General features: G+C 33.4%; 1 protein-coding gene across 1 annotated transcript; it reads right to left on the reverse strand.

The window, feature by feature from the left end:
- Window positions 1-1,816: 1,816 nt before the first annotated feature.
- On the reverse strand, window positions 1,817-4,325 carry LOC118745261. Its single transcript, XM_036478787.1, has 3 exons — window positions 4,266-4,325; window positions 3,621-4,211; window positions 1,817-1,969 (listed from the first exon to the last, which is right to left on the reverse strand). The coding sequence occupies exons 1-3, from the start codon at window positions 4,323-4,325 to the stop codon at window positions 1,817-1,819; spliced, it is 804 nt and encodes a 267-aa protein (XP_036334680.1).
- Between the last annotated feature and the right edge of the window lie 4,667 nt (window positions 4,326-8,992).

Raw genomic sequence — 8,992 nt, forward strand, 5'->3', positions numbered from 1 at the left:
TTATTTCCTGAAATTAAAACAATAGAAATTTAAAATATTTGATTTTTATTTCATTGCAAAACTTACTTTCACGTTAGAACTAATTTTAACGTTAAATGTACATACATACATACACATATATATATATATATATATATATATAATTTCACGAATTCCAAATTTTATTAAGAAATTTTTGTAAACTTTTTGGGTATGCATTTTTGTATCCTATTCAATTTTAGTATAATAATGTGGAAGTTTGAATTAAAAGTCAACGGTAGAAGGCTACACGTAAACTTGAATAGGTTACAAAACCGCATACCCAAAAAGTTTCTAAAAATTCTGCATTTTCGTGAACTTTGCGTAAAGTTTTATGGCCTTATTCATAAAAAATAAAAAAGGTATATAAACTGAAAAATGTATGAAAATGTCATTTTATTAAGCTCTTTAAACCTACTTTATTTTTTATGAATAAGGCCGTTAAACTTTTACTTATTTGGTTTATGTTATGCAACAGACTACACGCAATTTCAGTTTATTTTAAGTGATAGACAAAATTGAATGCTAGAATCCATATAAGCAAAGAAAATTGGGTTGCTAATGGAAGAAAAAATTTAAAAAGTGTGTTTTTTAATAAGTATTCGATACTACGAGTACTTTGCAAAGTATCGAGTAAAATCACCAAATAAGGTATCGAGTATTAAAGTACTCATTTTTATACCCTCAGTATCGATACTTACTCAATATCGATAGTATCGTTCGAACCCTAAACGTAATAGGCGTTTGAAAAACAAACGTCTTTCCTGAGACAATTCTCAATTCTTATCTTGAAAGCTCTCTACTGTCTTTCGATAGTGTAATCGAAAGATCTGCTAACGAGGAGGTCGTAACGTTTTTTTAATTGTATTTTAGCTATAAGTTTTCTAAAAATGCAATGACTCCAAAACAGCATCTAGTTTTCTCCTTTAAAACAATAAAAGCTAATAATTTAAAACAACAGAAACTAAAAATTAAAAGAAAATTTTATTAAAGAAAGAAAACAAATTTAATCAATGAAAGAAAAAAATATAAGTTCCTTAAAATTTAATGAAATTAAAAAAAGTTTTCCATAATATAAAATTTAAAGGAAAATTAAAGTAAAAAAAAAACAGTTAAAAAGGAGAGAAATAAAACAAATTTTTTCAATTAATTGAAATTGAAAAACAAATTTCTTATTGAAAGAGTAAAATGTAAAAATGAAAAAAACATAGTTAAGAAGAGAAAAATATTTTAGAAACTAAATTAAATGCAGCAAAAAAATTTCTTCTTAAAAAATAAAATCTGAAAATGAAATAAAAAACCAAAAATATATAATAAGAAAATAAAAAAAAATTCTTAAAATACTTAATACTTTAGAAAATATAAATATATGTATGTATTTTTCTTTTCAAAACATTAAAAACTAAAAATTAAATCGAAATTTAATTAATAAAGTAAAAAATTAAGTTCACTAAAACGAAATGAAATTAAGCAAAAAACTGTTTTCTCTTAAAAAAAAATAGTGTAAATACTGAAAGAAAATTAAATTTCAAAAAGTAAAAAAGTTAAAAAATAAATAAAAATAAGTTCCTACAAGCTAAATGAAATTGATTTTTTTTACTTTTATAACAGTTTCTCTCTCTAGTACACCGTGCTCCTGCTTGTAGTTGTACCTCATTTTATTTCGTTTTACTTCACGTGCTTCATTCATCCTTTCTAAGAAATCATTTTAAGTTTCCAAAGCTATACATAATTTACAAGATCCCATTACTGCTCGAATCAGCTAAGCCAACTCCTTTCGACATTTTCCACACTTCTTTCAATCTAATTCTTGTTTAATGCTCGCCTGCGTTGTATCAACTTCTTCTTCGTTTTCTTTATCCTCAATTTCTTCTTCCTCTTCCATCACTCTCTCATCAGCACGCTCACCATACCCAAGTGCATCGCGCAGTTGGCTCTCCTCTTCGAGCATCTTAAGCAGTGTTGCCATTTTAGCCGTTTTCCGGCTAGATTTAGCCGGTTTCGATAGCAAACAGCCGGAGAAATTTCGATTTAGCCGGCAGCCGGTTTGTTAGCCGTTTTGCAGAAAAAAATTAGCCGTTTTTAGCCGATTTTGCTATTTTCCTTGTTTTCTTAAATTTCAAATATGTATATATGTTTCCATTTTTGACTAAGCCACCCAAAATCTGTTAGAAATGGCTACTAAGCCTTATCGTGGAGAAAATTTTCATGTCAGGCAGGGCTATATAAAATTGGGCCGATTTCGCTTATTTTAATTTTAAACGAATATATTTTCTCCAAATAAGGCCGTAACGGGGATTTTCTTCATAAAATGTTTGTTATAAATGTCTTAATTTTAAGTGTGAAGTTGTATTCGCAAACTTAGAAAATAAGAAATTGTTTCACTGTTAAGACACTTAAGATGCGTTTGTGTTTGGATATAGTGCCAACAAACAGAATAAATATTATATGTCGATATTGTCTTCCCAGATAGCGCATATTCAATTCTGCCTAAATTACAAAACATCATTTTTGCCCACTCTCAAAGGTTTGAGGTAAGGGAAAAATTTATATTTTCAAGCACTATGTACACATATGTAATTTTTTAAACAAACTTTTTTGCTGAGAACTTATTTAAATTCCAAAAACCGAATGCCAACTTGAACTAAAGGAACCAACACTGAAGTGAGTCAAAATGAAAATAAAAGAGCACAAATTTCTATGTAAAACAAAACTCTCTGGGAATCCTACGAGACATCTGCCGGTCATATGACTGGTCATCCAAATGGGAGATCTGCAGACTTTTGGCATCATATTTTACATCAAAATTGAAGGGATTTCTGAAAAATCTGACAAGTTCTTTTGTGTAACTGAGATTTTGCATCCCTTGTCAACATATGGCCTCGGTTGATATTAACTTAAGGTCGTTGTTTTACTGCCTTAAAATTGAATGGAAATTTTTAATGCGTTTTTTATGTGTATTGGTTTCTATTTGAGTGTATTGAGAATTGGTCAGTCTGAAACGGCCTTGTAGGGAAGACAATAGATTTGTTCGTCGAAAATCCAGCGGGAATTATCACTCAAAACATCAAATAGTAGGAAAAAATGCTCCCAAATTCTCTCTCATGTAGAGAAACTTGCAATTTTCTGTATGAACGACTCTGTAAAGTCCGACTTTCTTCAACATACGTTTAAATTTCTTTGTCGGGTTTACTATATCGACTCTGGTTGAGATTGCATTCCGATTAAGAATAGTTTTTTTTTGCCGAGTACCTTTCAAATCATTGGAATTAACTAAATTAATTATGTAAACAAGTATTAACTTACATTTTTCATTTTAAAATTGCTCCAGTTTGTAAATTTTTAAATTTAACGAACTTGTTTATTCAAATTATCGTCGACAAAAAATCCCACCATGTGCCCCAATCATATGTTTTTCCTAATTGCAAATTCTTGCTGGCAAATTTTTTTCCGGCTCGAATTTGTAACTTCTCTCCAAGAAATAGTCTTTTTACTCGTGATTTACTTAAATAAAACACGCGAAATTTAGTTGAAACATTTTAGCCGTTTTTAGCCGGTTTTATTTGCCAATTTAGCCGGTTCGTCCAAAAAGTTCTGGCAACACTGATCTTAAGGCGTGCGTAGCATAAATGCATTTCATACGAAGACTCACATATATTCATGGCATTCAAGTCCATACACTGCTTCACCAAATGCCTCTCACGCCCAACAATCGCATACAGCTTGGCGAAGAGCTGATCCTCCATATACACACCCTTCGAAAAGAGACCCAATTGCTCGTAGAGGCAATAGGCAAAACATTGCAGCGCTTCATCTCCACTGTCACCAACTTTTAGTGAACGTGAATCTTCATACACCGCAATATTCCTTTTTTGCGCATTTTCTTCATAGCTAATGTCTTCATCGAGCACTGAATCATAGTCATTCGCATCAGCAGCACTTGGCTGTTCCGTAGTCTGGCCATTGGTGCTATTCAAAACTTCAGGATCATGTGTGAGCAAACTTAGACTAAATCGTTTTAGCTCGGCCATGGAGAGTTCGGTTTCTTTCATGCATGAACGTAAGACAGCAGCAGAGAGTGTTGGACGTGACAGCTCTTGTTGCCGTTCAAATGAACGTTCCTGCTGCTGCTGTTCTTGGCGATCCTCGTCCATTTTTAGAGACACATTGAATGAGAGTGAGATGTAGCGTGACTAGAAAGGAATTTTGAATTATTTATAGCATAAATGAAATTTAACATTTCTCACCTTTACATTTTGCACCGAAGCACCAAGCAAAATGGCCAACAGGCTAACTGTATAATACATAAAATAGTTGAGGCACCTTCTGCTGCGTAAGTGTTTTCGGAAATATAATTTCTTTATAATTTGTACTCAACTGTTGGTAAACCTGCTTTTATAGGCAAGTGGAGCGTTAACGGTCGATTGGACACTTAAAGCGCAGTGCACCGTTTATAATTATAGCAATATTTAGATTATAGATAAATTGTTTTTAATGCCAAAAATGTCAAAATAATGTTCCCTTTAAATTGAAATGAGCAACATATACCAGATTAGTCTGCTATAATACTTACAGTGGTGGAAAAAATAATAGAAACAAGTAAGAAAGTCTAAGTTCGGGCGGAGCCGAACATTAAATACCCGGCGCAAGTATTAAATATATGTTTTTTCACCTTTCCGAAACCTGCCGCTAGATGGTAAGCCGGGGTGTATCAATTTTGAGTAAATTAGCGTCCTTCAATTTCGAAATATTGAAGTTTCAAGCATTTCTGAAATTTACCGTTATATGAGAAGCGGCCGTTCTTTTAGTCCGATTTCAATAATTTTCAACGTTTTGCTTATATGTGGCAAGCACAATAACCACACCGAGTTTGGTACAAATTGGTAGAACGGCGGTGCCACGCCCATTTTCCAAAATTTTACCATAAACGTATTTCTTGGTAAAGAATTGTTGCAAGCATCAATTTTGAATAAATTAGCTTCAATATTTACTGATTTATCGAAGATTATGTATTTCTCTAAATTACCGTTATATGGGAGGTGGGCGTGGTTATTGAGCGATTTTAAAAATTTTCGGCCATTTGGTATGTTGTGCGAAGACCAACAACTGTGCCAAGTTTGGAAGAAATTGGTGCAGCGGTTACCAAGATATACACATGTAACCATAAGTGGGCGTGGCTACGCCCATTTTCCAAAAATTTATAATATTCTTATTTTTCGTCTAAAACTTATTATAAATATCAATTTTGAGTGAATAATCTCCAGTAGTTGCTAAAATATCGCAGTTTTCGTATTTCTGAAAATTACCGTTATATAGGAAGTAGGCGTGGTTATTGAGCGGTTTTAAAAATTTTCGGCCATTTGGTATGTTGTGCGAAGGCCAACAACTGTGCCAAGTTTGGAAGAAATTGGTGCAGCGGTTACCACGATATACACATGTAACCATAAGTGGGCGTGGCTACGCCCATTTTCCAAAAATTTATAATATTCTTATTTTTCGTCTAAAAATTATTGTAAATATCAATTTTGAGTGAATTATTTTAGTAGTTCAGTAGTTACTAAAATATCGCAGTTTTCGTATTTCTGGAAATTACCGTTATATGGGAAGTGGGCGTGGTTATTGTCCGATTTCGCCCATTTTCAACACCAACCTACCTTGGATTAACTGAAACCTACATACCAAATTTCGTTGAGATATCTCAATTTTTGCTCGAGTTATCGTGTACACGGACGGACGGACGGACGGACGGACGGACAGACGGACAGACGGACAGACGGACGGACAGACAGACATGGCTTAATCGATTTCTTTTTTCATTATTTTCATTTTGTATACATTTGTCTATATCTATCTCGATTCGTTTTGGCTGTTACAAACAACCGTTATGTGAACAAAATTAATATACCCTTGTGCACAAGTGCGCTCGGGTATAAAAAGATTTAATATTTTTCCTTTGTTTATTTAATGTTTGATATTTTTTATAAAAGTCTAAATCATTAAATAACAAGTAGCTTTTAAGCAAAAAACCGACTTCAATCCTCATATAAAAATTTAAGATTGTCGTTAATTTCTTCCAGATCCACTGATCGGATTTAAAGTAGTTGGGACGACCTGAGAGGTAACATCTTTCCTTTAAAAAAATTATTATAGAAATCGGTTAACGTGGTCCAAAGTTATGCGGTAACATCATTTAAAAAATAAATTAAAAATATTCGGAGGAATCGATAACCTTCTCCTTTTTGTGAGGTCGGTTAAAAAACAGCATATCAAGCCCTAACCGCCAAAATAACGTAAGCGCCATTTTTTTCAAAATTTTCTTTTTGATGCAGAAATACATCTAAATGCCCAAGGAATATTTCTACGCCCAGGTCTATGCAAAAAATGTGGCCTGCCTCATTAAAGGCCCTTCTCTGTCAGTTGTTTCCTGTCCACTAACTCACTAACTAACTCGACCAGAAGTAGTCATGCGCTCATCACTAGGCGATGAATGTTGGTAGACCTTGTCCCCTCTGCCCGGGCATGTCCTTAAAGGACTATTTAAATTTCTTCTGAAGTAAAATATTTAGGTGTTATCTTCAATAGTAAACTTTTCTCACGTTGAGCAATGGACCTCCAAATCCTTACCAACATTCTGAAAATTTAAACAGGTCTTTGGTAAATCGTGGTGTCTGTCCCCAAGAGGAATCCTGTGGATTTACACCTCTCCGAAGGCATTTCGCAGACCTCATGGTCATGGACTGCATGGTGTAAAATAGGTGGAGGGGCAAGAGCTTACGTATCTGCAGTGACAGCCAAGCTGCGTTCAAGTTATTGGCCAGCTCTTTAACAAGCAATTTCGAAAATGCAAGCCTGAGTAAGCATAAAGGCCGTTTGCTCTCAGTTCCAGGTCTTACGCGAGTACCTAATAATGAGCCATCTGACCATTTGACTACACAGAGCTCACATCAAGATTTTCAATCCATTAATAGCCTTCATACATTTGGATAACAATTCCACAATCAGAAACTGCGTAAATAATTTTTCCAGCTATGACTGGATACATCGAGGGGCTGAAGGTGAGCAAATTCCTATTGCCTTTAACCCCAGATGGTCCAACTAGATAATTGCTGTCATTGCGATGGGACATTAGACAACTTACGGTATTGCTGATTTGTTACGGTCTTATTTCATAAACGGTTCTTGAGGATAATAAATAACTAATATTCCCCCGGATGAAACTCTAACAATTTCTAGTAAACTTTCGAGAGAGAGCATAATAGCAGTACCCTGAGCCTAGTCATTTCGTTCGTCTTTACTGGGCTTGCTTCAATAGTCTCTCGTTTGGACCTGCGCGCTTGTTTTCTGAATTCTTTTGGCACTTCATTATTCATAGAATTAAAGCCTCCATAAATCTATCTCGTTTGACAGCCATATTAAAATATTTCATTTAACTTGTAAAAGAGACTGATTTTAAACTACTAAATAGGTGGGAACCGTCTACAATATTACTTTAAAAATAAAGTTTTTTTAAACCTCTTTTGTTTGAAGCCTATACGAAAATATTTAACTTAACTTTTTAATTAAATTGAATTCGAAATTCTAAACAGGTGGCAGCCCACTTCAAGAGTATTTTGGACATAAAGCTCTTTAAAGTTCTATCTTTTGCAACCCATACTCACATACATATTTTATTTAACTTCTTACTAGGTCGATTCTTAATTTCTGAACAGGTGGCAACTCTTCTCAAAAACATTTTCAAAAAAATCGTTTCCATACCTCTCTCGTTTGACACGCTTTTCAAAAATATATCATTTAACATTTTCATAAAATTAATTTTAAATTCTGGAACAGGTGGCAAGTCTTTCGAAATAAAGGTTTCCCGTTTCACAATACCTAATTTGGTTTGCTAGTTAAATTGCATTCGAATTTCCAAACAGGTGGCAACGCTCTTCAGAAACGTTTTCGAAATAAATCTTTCTTAAACCTCTTTGGCTTGTGCCCATATAAAGATATTTAATTTAACTGGTTAATTAAATTGAGTTTGAATTTCTAAAGAGTTGGCAGCCTCTTAAAAAATTTTCGATACACAATTTTTTTAAACCTCTTTCTGAGGATACCTTTATTAAAATGTGGTATTTTATTTGACTTGCTAATTTAATTTACTCTAACTTTTTGGACTGGAGTATGCTTGTTCAAAAATATTTTCGAAGTAAATCGCTTTTGAACCGCTTTCGCTTCACAGCCACATAGTTGTAATATTTCAATTAACCTATTAACTTTTGAAAAGGGTGGCAAAAATGTTTCTATATTTTAATCTATCCTATAACCAATCTGTATGCCAGCGTGAAAGTGCAACAAACATATTTACACACTCACTCACAAACTTTCACATTAATAATATTAGTAGAATTTCATTATCGGTATCCTTAATAATTAATATTGATCGTTATCGATATCGATATCTCCTTAAACAAGTTAGCGGTAAAGAGAGTTGCAATCGTATTCATATTCCTAAACATATTTGTTTTCATATAACTTTTAGTGCCATCGCTACATAACCTAGATTTATTTATTTTGAAAATATAAGTTCTCAATAAAAAGTTAATTAATTTGTGAATTCCCCAATACAATTAGGTGAATTTTTTCCTTTACCGCGGTTTCAGCTTAGAGCAAACTTCTAAGAAACTTTCCTCAATATTAATTTATTTAATCACCTTTTTAACCCATTTTTTATTTAATTAAAAAAGCTTGTTCTAAAGAAAACCGTTTCCCCAGAATCCACTCATCACTTTGATGTGATGTGTTCGCACATATTGACCCAACCATGTCCGCCAATAGACCGAACCTTTTATCGGGCACCATCTGCTCCTTTCTTTTATCTTGGTAATTGCGGTTTTCTGCTCCGGTGCATTGGTCATTCATAATTGTTGCCGCTTCAAGTATGTTCCCTAACCAATGTGTCCGTTTCATTTCAATTACACTAATTGTATTTGAT

The sequence above is a fragment of the Rhagoletis pomonella genome, unplaced genomic scaffold (assembly GCF_013731165.1).
Source record: "Rhagoletis pomonella isolate Grant_MI unplaced genomic scaffold, Rhpom_1.0 Rhpom_scaffold_00008, whole genome shotgun sequence".
In the NCBI taxonomy this organism is placed as follows: domain Eukaryota; kingdom Metazoa; phylum Arthropoda; class Insecta; order Diptera; family Tephritidae; genus Rhagoletis; species Rhagoletis pomonella.

Coding starts and splice junctions, on each gene's coding strand:
- LOC118745261 (XM_036478787.1), bottom strand. CDS start 4,325: ATGTATTATACAGTTAGCCTGTTGGCCATTTTGCTTGGTGCTTCGGTG. Junction 4,212..4,265: donor CTTCGGTGCAAAATGTAAAG/GTGAGAAATGTT, acceptor ATTCCTTTCTAG/TCACGCTACATCTCACTCTC. Junction 1,970..3,620: donor ACGCACGCCTTAAGATCAGT/GTTGCCAGAACT, acceptor ACACTGCTTAAG/ATGCTCGAAGAGGAGAGCCA.